The 23,618-nt window shown below is 39.9% G+C and overlaps 1 protein-coding gene across 2 annotated transcripts in view; it reads left to right on the top strand.

Annotated features, from left to right (window-relative positions):
* The window catches only part of slc44a5b (solute carrier family 44 member 5b), a 30,541-nt gene extending 8,855 nt beyond the window's left edge, over positions 1-21,686 (top strand). The window contains exons 2-23 of one of the 2 annotated variants that reach the window (XR_009129978.2): positions 3,144-3,192; positions 8,792-8,865; positions 10,780-10,864; positions 10,999-11,083; positions 11,214-11,321; positions 12,668-12,728; positions 12,794-12,914; positions 15,233-15,316; positions 15,483-15,595; positions 16,024-16,155; positions 16,237-16,336; positions 16,401-16,493; positions 17,272-17,359; positions 17,436-17,698; positions 17,795-17,889; positions 18,169-18,272; positions 18,368-18,441; positions 19,107-19,177; positions 19,355-19,443; positions 20,398-20,482; positions 20,700-20,868; positions 20,973-21,686. Coding sequence is in view for 1 of the 2 variants with exons in the window: in XM_058074494.2 (XP_057930477.2) it covers positions 3,144-3,192; positions 8,792-8,865; positions 10,780-10,864; positions 10,999-11,083; positions 11,214-11,321; positions 12,668-12,728; positions 12,794-12,914; positions 15,233-15,316; positions 15,483-15,595; positions 16,024-16,155; positions 16,237-16,336; positions 16,401-16,493; positions 17,272-17,359; positions 17,436-17,698; positions 17,795-17,889; positions 18,169-18,272; positions 18,368-18,441; positions 19,107-19,177; positions 19,355-19,443; positions 20,398-20,482; positions 20,700-20,809 (2,084 nt within the window). In the remaining variant the exon portion in view is untranslated. Of the gene's footprint in view, positions 1-3,143; positions 3,193-8,791; positions 8,866-10,779; positions 10,865-10,998; positions 11,084-11,213; positions 11,322-12,667; positions 12,729-12,793; positions 12,915-15,232; positions 15,317-15,482; positions 15,596-16,023; positions 16,156-16,236; positions 16,337-16,400; positions 16,494-17,271; positions 17,360-17,435; positions 17,699-17,794; positions 17,890-18,168; positions 18,273-18,367; positions 18,442-19,106; positions 19,178-19,354; positions 19,444-20,397; positions 20,483-20,699 lie in introns of both variants that reach the window. The other variant, XM_058074494.2, reaches the window with a different exon arrangement.
* Positions 21,687-23,618: the final 1,932 nt, after the last annotated feature.

Below are 23,618 nucleotides of genomic sequence, written 5' to 3'. Positions count from 1 at the left end.
ATTTTGATTGATTTATTCAATGATATTTCTTGTGGGATACCTCAGGGTTCAATCTTTGAATCCATCTTATTTTTGTCTCTTCCTTTCCAACCATTGACGTGTAGCTTACATCATGCTATTAATTCTCTCATTTGCTCTACACTTAGCTTCATTTGAAACTGTTTTACATCCAGCCAGGATGGAGCTTCAATACGTATATCTTCATGATGTTTCAGGTATAGATGCTTTCAATGCACCAAAGCCTGAATTTTCTCATTCAGTATTTTCCTACACTCAAATCTTGCCAGATTAATTTCAGCTTTTCTTAAAGGGTCCCTGACATGATTCACCATCTTTGATTAAATATGTTATCAATTGTTTGTAATTATGTTCTACGTTGTTCATTCATTCATTTTCTACCGCTTATCCTCACGAGGGTTGCTGGTATGCTGGAGCCTATTCCAGCTTTGGGCGAGAGGCGCGGTACGCGCTGGACTGGTTGCCAGCTGATCACAGGACACATATAGACAAACAACCATTCACACTCACATTCATACCTATGGACAATTTGGAGTCGCCAATTAATCTAGCATGTTTTTGGAATGTGGGAGGAAACCTGAGTACCCGGAGAAAACCCACGCATGCACGGGGAGAACATGCAAACTCTGCTGTTTACTCTGCTTTAGCTGAGAGGTGATGTCACTTCCAGAAATGAGGCTGAGCTGCGAGGGTGAGCTCATCATGTCTACAAACTGTAAATTAATTATAAATGTAATATTGGCGAATTTACTGTTCACTTCACAACAGCGGACAATGTTGTTATTCCAAATGTCAGGGACCCTTTAAAAAGAGCTTTTGTGGAAATATCCACGTTTTCGTTTTTTCCTGTATGAATACCGGTAGTGTTTTGTTTCTACAACTATTCTGTAATTACAAGACTTCAGTTGGTCCTGCATGCAGCAGCTGGCCCCAGCCAGGGAAGGCTTTTTGGCCTAATTTACTGCACATGGGTCTTCTATACGTCCTTAAAAATACAAGAAAATACAAAAGTAGTTTTAAGGCTTCTACTGATCACATTCAGAGCCCCTAATGGCGTGCATTCTCTTGAGTGTTCAATCCCTTAACCCAGAACTCTCCACTAACTCCACTCCCATCTAATTGCTCCTGAATGTCCCACATTTTAAATGAGTATTTTTTGGCTTTGCCTGACGTTTTTCCCTCCCTTCATTTCTATTATTAATTATAAACTTGAAGAGTTCCTACTTAAATCTCTAGCCCAGCCGATGTTTCTCTAATGTGAGTTGACGACTTAAGCAACAACCTCTGGGGTGAACAAGTTTTTCAAAGCATAAGTTAACTCTCTGAGACTATAATGGACTGAAATAACTTAAGGCTCTGTTCACACCTCTGGTTCTGGACCAAAAATAAAGACTATATATATATACTTTGTGTGGTTTGCTTATGGCTATTCTTAAAATGGACACTAAACGCTGTGCATTAAAGAACATGCATGAAGTAAGGACTTCATTGGGCATCTTTTGTGACTTAAAGGGACCCTATGCTGTGGGTTCAACTTTAAGATGTACTGGAATATATCCATTATAGCATTATATCCTGCCTCTTCCTGCGTTGAGTACGCCTATGTAACAATTTGACAAAATTAGCTACTAACGTTAGCTATCATTGAATTAATAGCCTTTAATCTAACATGACTGCAAATTGATGTTTATCTCTCAGAGACTGCTTTTGTGTGTGTTTTAGTGGTGTGCAATACCGCAAGATTTGGTATCGATCCGATGCCAAGTAAATAAAGGGCCAGTGTTGGCGATATTGATACCGATACTTCTGAATCTGAATTAATTGTGCAGGAAACCAGATTAGATTAATAATCAGTTAAAATTCAGGAAGTAATTTCAGTTTATACTGTAAGTAAATACAAAATACTTTATTAGCACAATACAAGTTTTCGTTCAGAAACTGAAAATCACTTGAAAACATTGCACTTCCTCACTCCATAACAAATATACAAGAAATATTATATTACATATAAACAATTCTCTGTTCAAGCAGCATGGATTTTCACATAGCCATTTTGCATCTTCAATGAAACTGCTGCCTTTGGGCAGGAAACCAACTGAAGCCTAAGTATCGATCTTTTTAAATTGGTATCGATCAATATTGATACCAATGTTCGATATTGCAAAAATATTCCCCCCACATTCCAAAAACATGCTAGGTTAATTGGCGACTGCAAATTGTCCATAGGTATGAATGTGCGTGTGAATGGTTGTTTGTCTATATGTGCCCTGTGATTGGCCCGTGACACTCCTGAGGATAAGCGGTAGAAAATGAATGAATGATGAACAGTGAAGTAGCAAGGGACGACTGTATTCCAAAACAAAATGCTGTCTGCTGTTTTTTTAAGTTTAAAGTTTTCATAACTTAAAGTTTTTATTTATTTATTGTTTAAAATAATATTCTTATTTTAGAATCTGCTATATTTACCAAATTACATTTCACAAAAGGCTTTTAAAATACTTTTACAGAGCGGCGTTGTCAAACTCATACACGGAGGAATGGTTTGTGTCTTTGTTCCATGTAGCATTCACCGCATGGCAACATGTACGTATATGTCGTATATGGTTTTGACTTTTCGTCCTCACAACTCAAATGCTGAAGGGTTGTTGGTCACTTTTCTCCATGTTGTGCAGCCCCATATTTTTCTCTATTTGTTTCTAAACCCTTCCCGTTTAAACAGAGCAGCATCCTCTTTCGCTCAATGCCAGCTCTCTCTCTAAATGCTGCAGTGAGCACCTGGTCTACTGACATTATGTCCTTGGCTCGGGAATTCTCACACTCCATCCAAAGCATCTCCCATTTTTAGACTCAAATAAGTGGGAGACTTAAGTGAATGAGAGGATAGATATCAAATGGCTTCAAGCTGAGCTTTATAGCTGCAAGGACAAGAAGATAAAAGTGACATGGAGCCTTCATCTGTCCATTCCGTCTCCTGATGGCAAATGAGTTGAAGTCAACCCCGCAATGTTGGCTTTCTGTGTGAACGTAAAGAAGCCACAATAACACCCGAGATTCACTTCCCTTTCTCTGTGTTCTGTTCTGTGTTCTGCCGAATCTAACCTGACTCTATTCTGTTTGTTTTACAGGTGAGCCACGGAAGTTTGACCCGAAGTTCAGAGGTCCAGTTCATAACAGGTATTGATTATTGTCACCACCATACTATTTCAATGGCCGTAATGTCTAGCGTGTAAGCTGCTACTTTTCTCACGCTTTGAAGCCTGCAGCTGAAACAGTGATGCGGCTAATTAATGGTCACGTTCTGGTCTTACATCATTTTGTGCTTTTTATGAGTGCCCTCATCATGAGTGATGATTTTTTCTTTTCTGATTTGACACTGAGTAAAATTCAGGCTAGCTATACCGATATTACAAAAAAAAGACGCATTTGTCAAATCACAGCATAGCTCATAAAATAAAGAATGTGAGACAACAAAGTAATTTATCCATGTATTTTAAACAACTGTATAACATTTAGACATGGTCTGCAATTAGGGTGATTTTGTCAAAAATTCAAATCAGGATTAATTGAACCACCAAATTAGATTTTGGTTAATGTATGATTATCCCACTCTCAACTATGTACTCTGTAAATAATTGAAGTGAAATGTATGCACAGATGAACAATTTAGTGTTATTTATTGGAACAATAGATTTGATACAACTAGAATAAAAATCTTTTGGGAAAAAAAAATTCCCATTTGAAGGAGAATAAAAAAAAAAGTATTTCTTGCAAGCAAAATAAATATATATCGTTATGTAAAAATCTTATGTAAACGAAACAAAAATTGCCATGGCAAAGAAGAAAATTATTTCTTGTAAAAAATAAAAAACTCACATTTTAGTTTATAAATTAACATGCAGGTTAAAACACTGCAATCCGCTCTCTAAATCTAGAATGTTCTCCTTGACGGGCCTTGACAGGATGGCACTTGAGTCTAGTGTTATATTGTTTTACAAAGTCAGAGCTTACCGTGGTGTAAAAAAACGAAATTGCTACGCCCTTTTCTCTCGTATTCTCTGCTGCAGTCAAGTGACTGAAAGCGGAAGAGCTGCTCCTTGCTATGCTTGTGTGTGAGGGGAGGGCCATGTACTTAGATGTGTTAGAGAGACACACAGGTAGGGAGCAACAAAAGCAAAACAAGTTAATATATTTGTTATATATTCACACAACTCCTGAATTGTGAACAAGGGCTGCACGGCGAACGAGTGGTGAGCACGCAGGCCACACAGCTAGGAGACCCGAGTTCGATTCCACCCTCAGCCATCTCTGCGTGGAGTTTGCATGTTCTCCCCGTGCATGCGTGGGATTTCTCCGGGTACTCCGTTTTCCTCCCACATTCCAAAAACATGCCAGGTTAACTGGCGACTCCAAATTGTCCATAGGTATGAATGTGAGTGTGAATGGTTGTTTGTCTATATGTGCCCTGTGATTGGCTGGTAACCAGTTCATCTTGCCAAATGACAGCTGGGATAGGCTCCAGCACCCCGCGACCCTCATGAGGATAAGCGGTAGAAAATGAATGAATTAATGAAAATTCTGATAACGTTTCTTCACAAAGTTGAGCATTTATTTTTAATAATTCATTCAATCCCAGCCGTTTTTGATTATTTTGACTGATTTTTCAAGGCACACAAAATATTGTGTTCTCCGGTATGTATGTAGGCCTATATGGTATATAGTATGTACCAAATTATATACCAAAAGAAAGATTAGACTCTCATCTTTCATCAGAAAAAAAGGTTTGTTTTTACCCTTTTCCGTTCTTTAGTAATCAGCAGTAGAACATAGGTAAGAATGCCTGCAAGTGTAAACTAGACTTTAGACTTTATTGTTGAAAATTAGTCTTTCTTCAGAGGCCGACTACATGTGCTCAAAAACTAGTTGCAGCCTTCTGACAGGTGTGTATTGATTTTCAGCTATTGTATAGGCTTTCTGTCTCAGGGATGACGGATAGATCATTTGTCATGCTACGTTAATATAGATGGAGGCAGTATGCCGGCAGCGCTCTCCACTCCACCTCACACATCAATGGTCATAAGTTAAACTGGTGAGGCTACCACACACGCAGACACACACACACGTAGTACAGTCAGCTGGACTACTGCTGTAAGTCAACCATGAACCACAATGAAGTAAAACCACCCACTGTTTTAAGATAATATTGTACTGAGCAGTCAGACCCTTTTTTTCCAGAGTTCCAAGTTAAGTTTGTCTTCTTTATATCTTTATGGTTTTTCCAAGTTGCTACCCTTTTGGTAAAGTTTTGTTTGACTTTTGAGTCACATTTGTTTGGAACATTGGGCTTTGTATTTCATCCAAAACCAGATGAATACAACCATCTATTTCTTGTTGTTCTTGCAAAAGCATTATTTTTGATAGAGCGCTTGTATATAATGATGTCATTATACAGTATAGCACAGGTTTATTTAATGAACTGGCTGATGGGTGTTGAGGGATGTTCAGCGGCACAATGCAGAGGACATTTTTACAATAAAGCACGTATGTCCCCTGTGGGCCTCACCACAGACTTTTATCTTCTTTTTTTTGATGATTTAGTCATTTTCAGAGGTAATGCTATATCTTATCTTTGTTCAATTCAGTGTCTGCAGGCTACACGCTGCATGTTTCAGTCCTCCTGTGTCTTTCCTCCCATCCTCTGCAACCCATTTCTTTGCTCCATCTGAGCAAAGAGGCACCATGGATACTTTGATGTTTCTCTGGCTGAGAGGCTTTCTCCTAATGAGAGAACATACTACACAAAGTTGTCTTGTTTTCGCACACGTTCAATTGCTGATCATTACAGTGGGGGTTAAAACTCAACCTGTCATCTACTTGACACATTTCTTAAATAAAAACATATACATTGGAATGAAGTGAGCATGGAGCAGAAAATCAATTTGCGGACTATTATGGCCTGCTTTCCTGAGATAAGAGAACAAAGCCGAATTGTTTTCACATTGTCAGCTTCCTGCCGCATCACTTGCACGCTTCTGAGGTGACTTTGTATTAGGTGCCTGCCGCACTGCTGCTGTGTTTGCACTTTGTCTTAATAATGCACACGCGTCGATGACGGGGAGTTGACACATCTGGCATGACTCTCTCGTTACTGCGGAGGAGGAGCAAGGTCAGCTCCCAGCCGCGACCTCAGATCTTTCCGTCTAATCGCCGACAATGATGCACACCCGGGCAATCGTTAACTTACATTCTACAAAGCCTTAAAGGATGACAGGGAAAATTCAAAGAGGAGGGTTGCAGCAGTCGCCATGGCAACCTGAGCAGGGCTTTGACTTGTTTTTTTTTCAGATTTGAAATTTAACACTTAAACATTGTCTGTTGATTTCAACTTGTCTTTGGTTTGTCATGTGACGGGCCGCATTCATTGGCTTTTGTCTCAAGAAACACGGTTGTGCTTTTAGGCAAATGCAACAGGCGTCCAATTAGATTCCCAGATCTGATAGTATCTTCTTCTGAGCTCTTAATGCTTGCATATTGACGGAGCAGGTATATGCAGAGAGGTGATTATCTTGCAGCAAAGACAGGGCTCACTTCAGCAAGCTATCTTGGCACAGCAAACATTAATGGGAATTTGTGATGGTAATTTGCAGCCACACATGTAACTATTCCAGGATAATTTGCGCCTTCATCTATAAATTACAAAAAGTGACCCCTATAGCTAATAGGCTGTGGCGCATCGTTTGAAACTATTATTACAACATAATTAGATTTGTCACAAAGTATAAATCGGGACAGTTTATTTGGCACTTACAGTGGTCATTTTACAGCAAGAGTAAAATGTACATGAATATGTAGTCTTTATCGAGAACTGTAATATAATGTGGTTACCATGAGAATATGATAGTAATGCAATTGTCTGTTTGAAACTGGGGCGTCCTGATACAACTTTTTCACTTCCAATTCGGTATTGATATTGCAGCCGATATAAGTACAAATAATACATACTTTGATGACTTATTTTGTAGTAGGAATATTAGACAAGGCTTGAACAAGTGCTATTACTCAAAACAGAGAACAGTTATCATCAATAGTAGGTATAAAGTAGTATAGTAGGTAGAAAAACTGACCCATTTACTTCTTTCTGCATCTGAGGTATAGTTTTATCTACAATGTAGTGGTGGCTAGGCATAATATAGTGAGGTTGGAAGTACTCAGACCCAACTGTACTCAGTAGCGACAGGGGCTGGTTATTTCTGTCACAGCTAATGACTGACTTCTTGCCATCTTCTGGGAGTTTCCACATCTTTTTTGTAGTTTCAATGAAAAATACGCATGGCCGACATCACTCCTACTTCATATTTAACACATTAGCACACGCTGTTGTGATCACATTGCCTCTATAGACACCACCAGCAGCCGGATATGTGTGGTTGCTGGTGCTACTTGTATCGGAGTGCCAATATGTGTGATTTTAGATGCAATCCTGTACCTGTACTCGACCCGATATCCAATATCAGGACACCCCTAGTGTTTAACATGTTGGACTGTAAATGCCCCCATTATCACTTTGATTAAATTAAACACAGTCATCTATAGTTACGGGATTGCTGTTAAAAAAAACTGTCAAAAAACACTGGCATTCATAGCTGTGGCTGTAAGCAACCCCCTGATGTTGTTTGTATGAACTCAACAATATGGCGGTAACTAAATTTGTTGTATCATAAGTTGTCAGCATCCAGCAGCTTTAAAATGTTGGTTGCGTTTCTGTACTGTTGTTTGCAATGAACTCATCAGTGGTGTTATGTTGGTTCTGTTGCTGCTGTGTTGTGCAATATCTGTATTAATATTCACACACACCTATGTTTTTCTTTCCACTTGCCCATGCAATCCAATTCAATTTAATTCAACTCCAATTTAATTTACAGTAAAAACACAGATTTACAGCATAATTTGTTCGTACACAAATTTGACAATTATTTCTGCATTTCCAAATAATATTGTTGCAATAATATTCTTAACAACATACATTTCTGCAGTTCTCCCGAGATACAATATGCAGTCTTGTATGATGATGCCTCAATTACAAATGTGAAAATTAGAAAGATTTTGAGCTTGAGAGAAGTGGAAGAGATGAGCGTCCCAATTGAGTATGTGTAGCGGATGTTGTGCTCATGTCCATGAAAGTGTTCACACGCTACTGGACTCACTGCTCAGTTGTTTTGCCTTTTGATGGACTTCCAATACGTTGGACTGACAGCTTCTCTTCTGTGCGCGAGCTTGTTATTAAAAGAGGATGGTGAAGAGGAGAGATGTCGCTTTTAAGAGAGCAGGCTATTGTGGAGACAAAGTCAGCCTTCAAATAGACGTGCCCCGTGGGACAGTTCATCCCTGGAGGGAGTCTCAGAAAGTCCATAAAGCTCCACTGCAGTTTGTGAAACTGTTTGTATGGTTGTCTTCTTGTCCTTGCGTTAGTGTAGCAAAGTAGTGTCTGAAAAATAGAAGCGGATTAAGACTACTTCCTTAAGTCAAATGCCTTAACTACAATGCACTCCAGGTTTATCTTGGCTGGTAGCAACTCAGATAGCATTGTGTATTTCCCCCCTTTTAGATCCCAGTGGAGCCTTGTGCTAAATGTGTTTACTCTTGTTATTATTGATTTGGATAAAAGCATTTGCAATAGCTAAATGGCACACATGAATCAATTACTTTTTTTTTACTGTCATTATCCTGATGTTTCATGTTTACCATCCCATTCCCTTACAATTTGTCATCTTTGCAGGAGCTGCACGGATGTGGTCTGCTGTGTTATTTTCATCATCGTCATCCTCGGCTACATCGCGCTGGGCACTGTGGGTGAGTGTGACACATTGGTGCTGATTATATCACACACATGTTTCATAATCACACAGAAATACTCAATGTGAAGAGGCAGAGCTGACAGCAAAGGAATCCAAATCATCAATAGTTGCTGCTGGAGTGAAAACCCAATGTCGGAGTGCAAGTCAACGCAGCATGACATTAAGTTTCCCACAGCCGCTCCCTACTGGGCTTCACACAAAGACAGCTGATGGCTTATTTCCTGCTTAGGAACTGGGACTGTAGTCTCTGTGAAGTCAGGCTTACTTATTGTTTCTTGTCAAAGCAAGGTCCCTTTTGATGTTGAGATATGTCTGGCCCAAAGTGACCAAGGTAGTTTTGTTGTTTGTTTTTAATGCCACGGCATTAAAAACAAAGCAGTCGTTGGCACTACACACACGATCCTTGATAAAGTGAAGCAGGGGTTCTCCAATGGTTTCAACTTCTGACTAATGGTCATTTATGTTGCTACCCATGATCATTTAGTCTTTTGATTTATTATTATGATATTAGTTACTTTATATATATTTATTCCGTCACTTATTTAGTTTAGATTTTTTACACTTTTATTTATGTAAATGTATTTATTATATTTACCATATTTTCCACACTATAAAGCACACATAAAAAGCCTTTAATTTGATCAAAAATCGATGCCACGCTATATACTCTGGTGCGCCTTATGTGTGCACTGAGTCCTTCGGTAAGCGCTCCGCTTGATTGACTGACAATTTCGCTCAATCAGAGAACATTACGTAATACGTACAGAACGTACACTTGACCTCCTCCATGCTTATTTAGAAGACGTGAAAACATAGAAAAACTTGTTTAACTTTAATAATGTTTTCAATAAGTACCACTTGTGGTACTTCACTTGCAACTACTGCCACCTTGTCATGTCATTTAAAAACTACTGTAGGACATTGCTTACAGCCACAGTCGTTAATGGCAATGTTTTAATCAGACACTAATTAGAGACCTTGGCAGTTATTTACATGTGTTAATTTGAGCATTTATGTTAATACTTATAAAACTTTTAATAATTGGCCATGTGGTTAAATAGATCTACATTTTACATACACTTTCTCATGCACAAGAAATCATGATCAAAGTTGAATCCATTGTATCTATTCATGCATACAGTTTGGATGAGGTACAATATGGTTGAGGCTCAGGTGAATCAAAGCGTTGATACTCTTTTTACAACTAAATAGACAAGTCTTCCTCCACACGATGCAGCAGAACATGCAGAGAAAGCAAGCGTGTATCTTCTTCAACAAGATGTCTGATGGTGTGAAGTGCGGGGGCGTCAAGAAACTCCGCTTCCCCAGAGAAAGGCTTATTCTTTTAATAAACAGGAGTTACAATGCAGCACACTTCTTTTGTGACTCATTCTGTATTGTTTCATGTCCTTGATTTACATCTCTGTATGGAGGTCATTCATTGTTAAAAAAAAAAAATACATAGAAAGGTGACCTCCATCCATCCAGCAGTTTTCTATGCCGCTTCTCCTCACTAGGGTTGCAGGTACGTATGCTGGAGCCTATCCCAGCTGTCTTCGGGTAAGAGGCGGGGTACACCCTGGACTGGTTCCCAGCCAATCGCAGAGCACATATAGACTCGCATTCACACTCACATTCATACCTATGGACAATTTAGAGTCACCAATTAACCTAACCTAACAATTAACCCAACACCTAACATGGGAGGAAACCGGAGTCCCCGGGGAAAACCCACGCACGAACAGGGGGGACATGCAAACTCCACACAGAGATGCACAAGCGGAGAATCGAACCCAGGTCTCTCGATCTCCAGACTGTGTGGCCTACATGCTAACCACTCATATTTTGCCATCCTTTTGCTGCTTTGTCAAGTCCTGCCTCCACTAAGTGCTCTATGGTCTCCTTTCAGCCTGGATACATGGCGACCCCAGGAAGGTGGCCTATCCAACTGACAGCCACGGGCAGTTCTGCGGACAGCAGGACACTCCTAATGCGTGAGTCTTCCCCCAGTTTTGTCAACTTCACTCTCGAAAGAGGCGATGTGCACAATCCACAGAGATTTGATTCATTCACAAGAAGCTTTTTTTCTTTATGAGTAAACCTGACCTCCTCTCCTGGCCATCCACAGAAATAAAGCCATCTTGTTCTACTTCAACATGTTGAAATGTGCCAACCCTGCAGTGTTAATTAACCTCCAGTGCCCTACAACCCAGGTAAGACGTCGAGTGCCTGGGGGCGGGGGGGCAATGTATGCTTTATATGACATGCACAACTTCTCTTCCACGCTCGGTTATGCAAGATTGATGGGCCTTCTCGTTAAGAAGGATGTGTTTCCTCCCCTAGCTCTGTGTCTCCAAGTGCCCTGACAGATTTGCCACGCTTCGGACTGCCCAGAATTCCACAACCTGGGAGTATTACAAGCAGTTCTGCAAACCAGGCTTTGGCAGTAAGGTACGAGGTTTATTGTTATTCATGAGATGAGCATCTTGTCAGTGGAAGCAACAAAAAAAACAAGCACATAGTTTGGACAATGCCAAGTGCTACGCAACCACAATATTCCCTACACTTGAAACACTCTTGTATCAATTGGCGTAGCCTGTGTCACGCTCAATATGAGATGCGTCATTTTGTTGGCAACCCTATGTGACACAGCAGACAAGTAGTATTTGTGATTGGCCTTGGAAGGCGTTTATTGGCATAATCATTGGCTGATCAATCAGAGCATCCATACTTCTATAATGTACTACTCTGCATGCTTTCTTGTCATTTTAACACTAGTGTGTGTGTGTGTGTGTGTGTGTGTGTTTGGTCCATGTAGCGTTCACATTTGAACCACACCAGAGTTCACTTGGAAGGGACTGAGACCTATCTCTGGGACCCCCTGTTCGGTGTACAAAAGAATTTCTGATTATCGCAATCACATTGACCATACCAACATTACTAGCAGAGCAAATACACCAGAGTTCATTTTAATGGTACCAAACATGAAAAGCATGAATGCACCCTAAAAAATGATGAGCTGCATTAATGCTATTGCAACAAAATGGGAGTTCATCCCTTGTTTATTGCAGTTAATTCCAGACTTTTATTGTGTATTTGTTGTGAGCCAATTTAAACCTGCAATAAATGCCTATTCTGGTGATCATGTCTGGTCCTTGTCTAACCAAACACTGACGCCTAGTGGTCAATGTAAAATACTACATTCACAATTAGAATGCTTCTGTATCATTTCTCCCTTTGTATATTATATCCCTTTATATTAAGAACTGTACTGCATCATCCTGAGAGATGTTACAAATATCAACAGGGTAACCAAAACATTGTAAAAGTGTACAGTTCTACTGTAGTAGTGTATCTGAGAGTAAAAATACAAGCCATACATTGCCGTTAAAAGTTAAAAATAGGAAAATATGTATTATTTTTCTGCCTGGTTGCACTAATTATGAGCTCATACTGTACATCACTGATGCATAGCACAGTCCTTTTCCATCATCTGGTAGCAGTTGAGTACCAGTGATGTTGGCTTGGTGTTGCTGGTGTGAGATCCACAGAGCAATGTAATGTGGGAGCATCTTTAGAACTCAGGTCAGGCACAGCTGAATCTTTAATTAGCCATCCCACAGCCATTTGTTACGTCACGTCATAGAGTCCAACTTTTTGCTATTTTGTTAAGATCTGTTTTGATAAATTGCTTTTAAATTGATATATAAGAACTTTATATATTTAGGCCAATGTTTTACAGAATGTGTTTGTGTTTAGGACTAATTGTTACTTTTGTTGTCTTTGCTTTCCATCAGCCGATTGAAGAGGTCATACGAGATGATGACTGCCCATCCATGATTGTGCCAAGCAGACCCTGTAAGCCAAAGTCACACTATCCATTTTTTTCATGCATTTTTTTCCAATTTACTTTTTCTTTTCAGTTCTTCAGCGGTGCTTCCCCGATTTTATCACAAGAAATGGAATCTTAACTGTAGCCAACCAGACCGTCTTTAATGACGGACTCAGTGTAAGAAGTGTCAACGACCTGAAAGACGCTGCCAAGTAAGTGGCGCTGACATGACAATCTTTTTAACTCAAGAGGAGTGACACCCGGTTGGGCCATTAGTTCTGTCTGCAGTAAAATAATACAATGGAACCTCCAAGATCAAACACATCCTGGGACAATGTTTTAGTTTTAAGTGTAAAGGTACGCCCATGTAATGGTTGAAAACAAAATGTAAAAAAAAAGGTTCTCCCATTCCGCGTGGAAGTGGTAAGTTTTTGAAACAATAAGTTTAGAATAAGTAAATTGCAGAGGCTAACCAGTTAGCTTGGTAGCATGCTATGCTAGTGGCGACCGTCTCTTATGTACCTACAGTGGTGTGAACAATAGGAATACAAAGGTCACTATGGGGTGGTATTTGACGCAGTTAGTTCAAACTACAGAAATATTCTGTTCATTAATAGTATAGCTTTTTTGTTTACAACACAATGTTGCATCTGAACTACCATGTGCATCCAGCAGTGTTACTTAGCTCTACGTGCGATTAAAAATGTCATTTGCGCTACTCTGCTGTTGTTGTGCATCCCGTTACACTTACTGTACACTCACAAACACTGTCTGAGCAGTTTGGTCCACATTACAATATTGATTCTGTTGCAGCTGTATTGTGGAATATACTTACTAATAAATGAAGGACAGCTATGGAGGATGTAGGAAATAATGTTTGAGTTTGGAGTTTCCACCGTATGCATGATAATGACCTGTTTGAGACATGAAGATGCTATCATACTGTCACTAGGGCTGCTGCCTCTGCACCCAGAGAGCTGTGGACATACATGACAGGGTAGGACTTCCAATGTGGGCATGTCACCTATTGCCAAAGGAATGTGTCCTACTGCACACATTCAGAATCTCTTGCATGTTTCATGGCAAAGCTTTGAATATGGCCAAAATAAATCATGTATTGAAAGCAGTGAACATACATGATTCAACATTTGACACCTACTCTGGAATATTAAGTGCAGTGCTTTTCTTGTAGCTGGGTAACCGCCATGCAGCTTGGAGTGCAAAGGTCTAAGGCTGTTTCATTTTCTTTTTAGTTGTTTTGTACAGACTAACCTTGCCATGACCTACTCGCATGTTCTTCAACCTTCAATCACTAGAGTCAACAGTTATTATGTTTTCTGATTTCACCTCCTTAAATGAAGTTATGCATTACCTTTTGTGTAAGCACCAATAGAACTGCAGTGACCCCTGGTGGACAGAATCAATACTACATATCACAACCGAACATCCCAACTCATGTGTGAAGTTTCCTTAGTGACTTTTCCGCGTCTGATTAGAGTGGTTTGCCACTTATTGTCTTGCTGAATCTCGTCTCACGGGAACGACAGCTTGTCCTCTTGAAATAGCCTTATCATACACAGTAGAGATGAACGCCTATACAGTCATTGCCAAGAACATTGGCACGCCTGTGCTTCTGTCAGATAATGTGGCGCATCTCCATTTCTTTGCATTGGAACAACACAAAAAAGCAGATGAAAAAAGCCAAATCGGGTAATTGCACAAAAAAATGTGTAATTATTTTCGAAACCACACCACAGCCAGTTAAAATGGGGCAAAGGTGACTGAAACGTCACAAGATCTAAATGTTCTTGTGTTTATGGTGTGCAACATCATCAAGAGGCTCACAGCCCATGGCACTATAGCCCAACCTCCCTGGACGTGGACGTGAATAAACAACCTTGATCCCTTCCAAATGAATTCAAGCTCACCTGCAGAGAGAGGGTACAACGGTGTCAGCTTGCACTAAAAGGTGACACAGACACATAAAAAAAGCCAGGCTGGAGTTTGCTAACACTATATCTACTGTAAATTATTAGTATGATAGTATTTTTATTGAAATAGTATTATTAGTATGTTATAGTATAGAGTATTATGATGATGTTAGTATCTAAATGCAATCTTTTTCCAGATGCTTAACAGCTAAATTGCAAAATGTCTCCCCTACCAAACTTTGGACACCTCCGACTTAAAGGAAATTTATCCAGAAGAACACTTGTGAGGTCAGAGGTCGATCCTTGTTCTAGTTATTCCGCACCAAATTCACCCAAGCATGGCTTTATGGGAGTTGCTTTGTGCCACTCGGGACAAAAGAGGGAGCTTCCCCAAATTCTTGAAGCAATTGTCCAAAGAAAACACAGTACATTGAAGTAATGCTTTGGTAACCATAGTGCTGCTTCTTTGACATAGAACTGGCTGGCATAACCTACCAGTGCTGAGAACTGCTTTAAAATGATTGTTATTACACTTTCAAAACTACAGTATGTTGTTCATCTCCTCCTAATTCCCTTTCTTTCCTCCTCTCCCTTGACAGCGGTATCTCCAGTCTGCTAAACGCCAAAGAATTTAGCTTGAGGATCTTTGAGGATTATGCAAATTCTTGGGATTGGATCCTCATGTGAGTTTCCATTGGACTTGCTATTGTTGAACATTTTGTAATGTGATTCTAATTGTATTATAGAGGCTGTATCTAAGATCAAGTGGTGTAAAACTGAATTTTCGTCATACTGATAGGTGTTGGCAATATTTTTGTTTGCTATATGCTATTGTTGTGACCGTTGCAGAGCTTTGGTCATAACCATGGTGGTCAGCCTACTCTTCATCCTGCTGCTGCGCTTCACCGCTGGCGTGCTGTTGTGGCTCATCATCTTTGGCGTCATTGCAGCGGTTGGCTACGGTGAGCAAAACATTCTGCATGATACAGGAGCACACAAAAGCGAGGACACGCCTCACATTTCAGCAAGCATGTTTCTGGCATTGTAGCTATTCGAGGACGGTACTATAGAAATGAACATGGATATAGTAGACGAGACGTCACACAAGATTTTAACATTAATTTTAAGAAAAGTGAAATCAATTGAATTCTAACATGTATTCTGGATATTCATGATCCCTTCCCTTGGGAAACAGAGCCACATGTAAATTTTCCAACATAATATTCCCAACACACCTCCAAGATGGCAAATTTCACTTCCATAGTATCATCCCGTGAGGCGACGTAATACAACTGGTGAAATGTGCAGGCAGTACTCACTTTTGTGAGATATAAAAGTAAGATTCCTATATCAGCATAGTGAGCTGTTGTGTTGTTTATGTGTCTCTCAGGTATCGGCCACTGCTACTGGGAGTACAGTGTGCTAAGCGGGAAGCCAGGCGCCAACGTCACCATCTCAGACATTGGCTTCCAGACAGACTTCAGCATTTACCTGAAACTCAGCCAAACGTGGCTCATCTTCAGTAAGCAACAATTCAACTCTGCTTTCCAACTTGTACGCAAAGAATGAACTCCAGTTAAAATGCTTCCGCATGTGCTTAAAGTGATCTCGCTGTCCATGATGGAGGCCATCATTGTGATTATGTTGATTTTCCTGAGGAAACGGCTCCAGATCGCCATCGCGCTGTTGAAGGAGGGAAGCAAGTAAGTAGTTATTTCCATACGTGCCGTGCATCCAAGACGTTCTACAGTGTTTGTTTTTTTTCAGGGCTATCAGCTACATCATGACGACTCTCCTCTACCCCATCTTCACCTTCTTCCTGCTGTCCCTCTGCATCGCTTATGGCGCAGTCACAGCAATGTATCCTTCTGGTAATACAGTAATGCCTCCTTTATCGCAGTTCATTGGTTCCAGACTGGACCGTGAAAAGTCCATTTCCGAAAAGTAGGATTTCTTAATCATAAATCTGTTTTAAAACCTGTTTAAAATACATTTAACAGTATTAGAGCCCTTTAGACGTCAAATAACACCAATAGAGTCATATTTACATTCCTATTAGCCAATATAGTAGATATAATCAGAGATAATGAAGCCACAGTTTACCTTAGGAGAGCTGGAAGCAGGAAGTGACCTCAAGAGTTGAAATTTAGGTTGTTGTCAGCCATGGGCACAACAGTAATCGATGTCATTAAAATGATTATTATTATTATTGTGCCTGTTGTGAGATAATTTAAAGGTGCAGGAAAAGCTGGTTGTTCAGGTCTCCTGCTTCGGTGGTGGTTTCACTGAACAGCTACTGACACCTAGTGACAAATGTAGAATACTACATTCAGTTGGTGGTCTTAATGGCTTATTTTTATGCTTGGAATTGTTGTAGTTGGGCTAAAAATACATACAATGTGATTAAATGTGCACAATTTTGAGAAATAATAGGACAAAGTCGGCAATCATTAATTAATTAGTGTTAGTAAAAACACAATAGAGTGAGGGAGCGATGTTCGAACTGCGACGGAGAGAGTCATGAATGTCATTTTTCATAACCCCTTGCAGGTTCTATGGTTATAATAACACTTTTTGCCGTGATCAGTTTCACGCTCCTGTACGTGAGTGGTGTCCGCCTTAACTCGTTTGCCTCCAGCTTGTTAGCGTCCTCTGGTAACGCCGTGTACAAGGTGACGTCAGCAGATGACAAATGTATCTACGGCAACCTCACATGTAACCCAAAGGTTAGACTGCCATTCATTCTGTGTTAGCATAGTCTTGATGATACTGACAACTTCTCCCTCATTTCCGCCTGCCAAGACGTTCAGTGCGACCAACATCACCACCGTGTGCCCAGGGTCACAGTGCTTGTTCGCCTTCTATGGTGGCGAGAGCACATACCACCGCTACATCTTTGTCCTCCACCTGTGTAATCTGTTTGCCTTCCTGTGGATGGTCAACTTCACCATCGCGCTGGGCCAATGCACTCTGGCTGGGGCCTTTGCATCTTATTACTGGGCGTTGAGGAAGCCCAGAGACATCCCTTCCTGCCCGCTGCTCTCATCTTTTTGCAGGGCCTTACGGTACGTTGATGTTCAAAGTCCATGTTAAGACCCACAATATCATTTTGTAATGTAAAGATGTCCCTCTAAATCTACCACTCTAAATATGTGTTGCAGTTATCACACAGGCTCGCTGGCCTTTGGTGCTCTCATCCTCTCTGTGATACAAACCATCCGCGTTGTCCTTGAGTACCTGGACCACAAACTGAAAGGCAAGATGGAACGTCTGGACAGATTTTGGTTCAGTAATACCAAAAATACCAAGTTTTAATTATAATACTTGCTGTGCACTTTGATGTGGTTCCCTTGTGACACAAAGTAAGGACATGATCGGCAGCTTTAGTGACAAATTACATGTCATAATTCAAATATTCCAAACACAAAATGGTGTCTGCTGGGTTGAATACATAGATTATTACGTTCTGCTATATTTACCAGCTCACATTTCACAAAATAGACTTACTTTTCATACTTTTGTTTATTTTTGGAAGGATCCCAGAATGCATGTGCCCGCTTCCTCTTGTGCTGCCTCAAAGGTTGCTTCTGGTGCTTGGAACATTTTATCAAGTTCATCAACAGAAATGCATACATCATGGTGAGTCTATAATCTCAGTACTAGTCGTAGTAGCAGGTGTTATTGATATTATTGTTATTCATTAGCATTGTTAACAGGTGCTGTTTTTTCAACAGATAGCAATATATGGGAAGAGCTTCTGCACGTCCTCCAAGGATGCTTTCTTCCTCTTGATGAGGAATGTTGTTCGGTAAGAAAATCATTTCTGATGCCCCTGACTTGTGTTTTAGTGAACCATGCTACTTCTTGGTGTAATCAAGGATTAACTCTTAATCATTTATCATCGGTTACTAAATCACAGTAGGAAATGGTAACCTGGTTCATGTTAACGCAGGAAGTGAACAGACTCCGTAATTGTTTGATTTGACCTACCCTTAATAAGTCACTAAATATTAGAAAAGGGTGTGCCGCAGGCCTAGAAATAAACAATAAATAGTACAGTACAAGCATGATTATCTCTAATAACCATATGAGACCCAGAAAAACCACAGACCTGTAAAAACAAATGACTGTCTGCTGTGGCCATAAAACGTACTGGTTGCTATGTCAGCCATTTTGGGAAGGTTAAACCTCAATAAGCAACATCACTGGGTGGCCACTACACAACACAACAGAACACAATCTTGTAGTTTTTTTGTATTTATAATAAGGATGTCAAACATTTCCCTCACAAAGGATAAAAATACATTGCTGGGCCTCAGAAGGATGTTGCTAAAACGACACAAGGCGGACGTGCTTAGCCCAGTTGGCTGTTTATCCGTCTTTAAGAAGACCAAATGCAATATTCCCTTTTTTTACAGCACTAGTAATAAGGAGTGTCACTTACATGCATCAGAAGTTGTTTTGTGCTTTTAGGGTGGCCGTACTTGACAAGGCGACGGACTTCTTATTGTTCCTGGGAAAATTACTCATTTCAGGAAGTGTTGGTGAGTCCCCTTCAGCGGGAAGGCTTTGTTTTCCTCCTATCCTGACAATTTATTCACATTGATATAAAATCTAGCTTTTACATACACAGTGAATGTACATGTGAAGTGATTATTGCATTATCTTTAAATTTAGACTTTTAAAAAGACATAACTTGTTTTTGAATTCGTGTGCTCTAGGTCTGCTCGCATTTTTCTTCTTCACTCGTAAATTACCAGTCATTCAAGTGGAGGTACCATCGCTAAATTACTACTGGGTCCCCCTGCTGGTAAGTACCGGGAGGTGTTAAGCATACAGACTTTCTTGTTCTTGTTGCTGTTGATAATGACAATAATGACAAAGTAAACATCTTGAATCTTGAGTGTTGAATTGAAGAGTTTTTTTGTTTGCATAAAACTGAATGGAATGGCCTTTATTGTCATTATACAAGATGTACAACGAGATTGGAGAGCTTCTCCTTTCAGTGCAATAGTTAGGTTGAAAAAAAGAATTCAAAAAATAAAAGTAAAAAAGACAGTTTAACAACATATATACAAGATATCACAAAGAAAACAAGAAAACAAAAATTTAACAAAAAATTTACATTAATATTAAAAGAAATGCCACAAAAAGCACTGCACGGTGTAACGAGTTTGATTCCCCCCTCGGGCATCTCTGTGTGGAGTTTGTATGGTTTCCTCCCACATTCCAAAAACATGCTAGGTTAATTGGTGACTCCAAATTGCCCATAGGTATGAATGTGAGTGTGAATGGTTGTTTGTCTATATGTGCCCTGTCATTGGCTGGCGACCAGTTCAGGGTGTACCCCGCCTCTCGCCCGAAGACAGCTGGGATAGGCTCCAGCATACCCATGCAATAAGGATTAAGACCCATAGAAAAAGAATGGATGGATGGAATAAATGTGTAATATATATTTAAAAAATGGAACACAAAGGTAAAATAACTATACATTACATGAGCAGTGTCACTCAAGAAGAAACAATCGACTGGAAGTCAGTTATACCCACATACTACATTATATTTGAAGTTTACTTTTTTTGGTATTTCTCAAATATCGTCCTTCACGTTAATTACTCATGCTGTGTTATGATTGACATATGCACTATTTGAGAGTAAAAAAAAAACATTTTTGTGAGAAACATACTGAAAAAGATAGAAATCACTGATGATTTACTGTAGTTGTTTTAACTATTGGTGATTTTGGTCTGTTGGTTTCTTCTAGACGGTGATATTTGGATCGTACATGATTGCACATGGTTTTTTTAACGTCTACTCCATGTGCGTGGACACCTTGTTCCTGTGCTTTTGTAAGTAGACTTTGTCTTTTGAAGTACTTTGCATGACGTTGGTTGATGTTGGTTGACCAAACATGTAGCATGTTCTGTCTTTTCTCTACTACATTACAACTCATGCACTCACACGTCTCTTATTAGCTTTTAACTATTACTGAAGCCTCTGCATTGCTTCCCTGCTTGTCTGCTTTCCCACTTTGCTTTCCCGTCCGTGGTGGATCATGGTCCTCAGGTGAAGACCTGGAGAGGAACGACGGTTCCCCCTCCAGGCCCTACTACATGTCTCCCGGCCTGCGCAAGATCCTACACAAAGCGGATTCCCTTGCCAAATCTTCTTTGTGAGCAACCAGTGGCTGTTGAACTACAAAAAGCTCTCACATTGACTTTTCTTCATATCTGCTGTAAGTGAGTGTGTGTGGATGCATCACAGCCTGGACGTGAAAACACCCCTGCCCTCACTTTAAGATGCTTTTTTCCCCTTCTCTGCATTCTCTGCCTTATGAAGAGGATACGTGTCAAATCACAGGCTGGCCTCGACGGACAAAATGCAGAAATGCAACGTACAAAGGCCCCATGTGGTATACGGCAAACACCATGTTGGAAAAATGGTGGCACTTTTACTGGAAAATCAACTTTTATATGCACTGTCATTTCTACAAAGAACCATGTGACTTACAGCGGATACAGGAGAAACATGAAATAGCAGCTTTTTAAAGCATGGAGGGGAAAAAAGGACAACTCATTCAAACATCATGACATATATGACCTCATACAATTCAACTGAAGGGAGAAAATATTAGAGAATATTTACAATTAAATCGTTTCATCACTATAGAAAAAAAATCTAACTAGAAATACTACAAAGTGAATTGCGCTCAAGAACTACAATAAAGCAAAACTATTGCTTAACTTTTTAGTAACTTTAACCTTGCATAAGGTTCCTTAAATGTCATGCACATGTGAAAACGTATATACTGCCACCCAGTGGCGTTTTATAGGTATTGCTGGGATGAATAACACTTGTGTAGTGTATAATGTGTATTTATGTTATTTTATTTATTTATGTTCAGAGTTGGAGTATAGAACACTTGTTTTGAACTTCTAAGTACAGTCTTTATCATTTTAGGAGACCTGTAGACATGAAATAACACCCCTATAGCCACCTTTACGCTTTTGTTATTCTTTGTCAACATCACATTGCTCAGCTGTAATGCACAGGCTACGGCAGGGGTGGGCAAAGTTTTTGACTCGCGGGCCGCATTGATTTAAAAAAAATTGATGGGGGGGCCAGACTATATATATAAATTTAAATAAATTAAATACATTTATTTATAAATTTATAAATACATTTATTTACAAATTTATAAATACATTTATTATAATTATTATTCATTCATTTTCTACCGCTTTTCCTTGCAGAGGTGTTGGAGCCTATCCCAGCTGTCTTTGGGCGAGAGGCGGGGTACACCCTGGACTGGTGGCCAGCCAATCACAGGGCACATATAGACAAACAACCATTCACACTCACATTCATACCTATGGACAATTTGGAGTCGCTAATTAACCTAGCATGTTTTTGGAATGTGGGAGGAAACCCGGAGAAAACCCACGCATGCACGCGGAGAACATGCAAACGGCACAAAGAGATGGCCGAGGGTGGAATTGAACCTCGGTCTCCTAGCTGTGAGGTCTGCGCTCGACCGCCGTGCAGCCATTATTATTATCATTATTATTATTATGTGCTTGTGTCCCTTTTTTCAGGAGCACTTTGTAAACAACAGACCACATCAAATAACGAAATTGATAATACTTTGGAAAGAACGGGCGGGCCGTATTCAAACACTTAGCGGGCCGGATGTGGCCCCCGGGCCGTAGTTTGCCCACCCCTGGGCTACGGGATCACTGCAGAGACACAAGAGACAGCCATGGTTTTAAACATTACTAAGCTAGCGAGCTCACTAGTTAGCCACCCATCCATCATATATGCCGCTTATCCTCACTAGTGTCAAGGGTGTGCTGGAACCTATCCCAGCTGACTTCCGGTGAGAAGTGTGGTACTCCCTGGACTGTCGCCAGCCAATCACAGGGCACATATAGACAAGTCGTCAATTACCCTAACATGCAAACTAAAAAAAAAACACATATGCACAGGGAGAACATGCAAACTCCACACAGAGATGCCTGACTAGTCAGCTTCTAATTTATTTACTGTATTCCACACTTAGTGTTTAAAAAAAACTTACCACTTTCACACTGAATGAGAGGAGAATTTATTTTCACTCTATCATGACGGAAAAAGTAATCTAATGTCACGACTCAATAATGTAACTATGACAGCTAGTGGCCATAATACTACATACACCGTTGTCTTTCAATATTTTTTGACCAACCAACCACAAAACAGCGATCAATAATTAATTTAAATTGCGAGGGAGCAATAATTGAGCCAACATATTGCAAGAAACGACTGTACACACTGATGCAACGCTGATTGTACAGTTGAAGTAAAAAGATTTACTCTTCACTTGAATTGCAGAGGTTATAGGTCACATTATTTTGGGGGAGGTGGGTGTGGGGACCTCCAAAGTAAAATTTGTAACGATACAAAAAGCTGCTATTTTAAAACCTTATCCACTCGTCCAGCATGATGACTTTGAATTCTAGGTTTCTTTCTTCCACCATATTTCTAATACTAATAGATCCTCTGCAAAAAAGAAGGTATGTATTTGATATTCTTTACATGACACCACTGCACATCATGCTCATAATAGATGTACTGTAAACCAGACTTTGTGGGAGGTCAAGACTTCAAGAGGAGGGACACTGATGGAGGATGAGGTTTTTTTCGGCGGTAGTCGCTGGTTTATGTGCCTAGTTGTGTTATTAATTTAAAAAAAAAAAAAGATGAAATTTTTTTTTTGTGGTTTTAGAGCTAACACTGGAAACTCTTTGCGATACAGTTTCTATAAAAAGGATGTCAAAGCCATTTTTGGTACATTTTTTTATGATTGGATGGTTGAGATGTAGTGCTGTTTTAATACCGAGTATAATCGACACATCTGTCTCAAGGTAACTCCGTCTTCTTTTGCTTAGATGACTTTTTTACCGATTAAATCCAATGATAATGTGAGTCCCTTTTTTTTTTTTTAAA

This window comes from Doryrhamphus excisus, linkage group LG4 (genome assembly GCF_037039965.1).
Source record: "Doryrhamphus excisus strain RoL-2023G ecotype Guam linkage group LG4, RoL_Dexc_Guam_v1.1, whole genome shotgun sequence".
Lineage (NCBI taxonomy): Eukaryota > Metazoa > Chordata > Actinopteri > Syngnathiformes > Syngnathidae > Doryrhamphus > Doryrhamphus excisus.
This window is presented reverse-complemented; position numbering and strand designations above follow the sequence as displayed.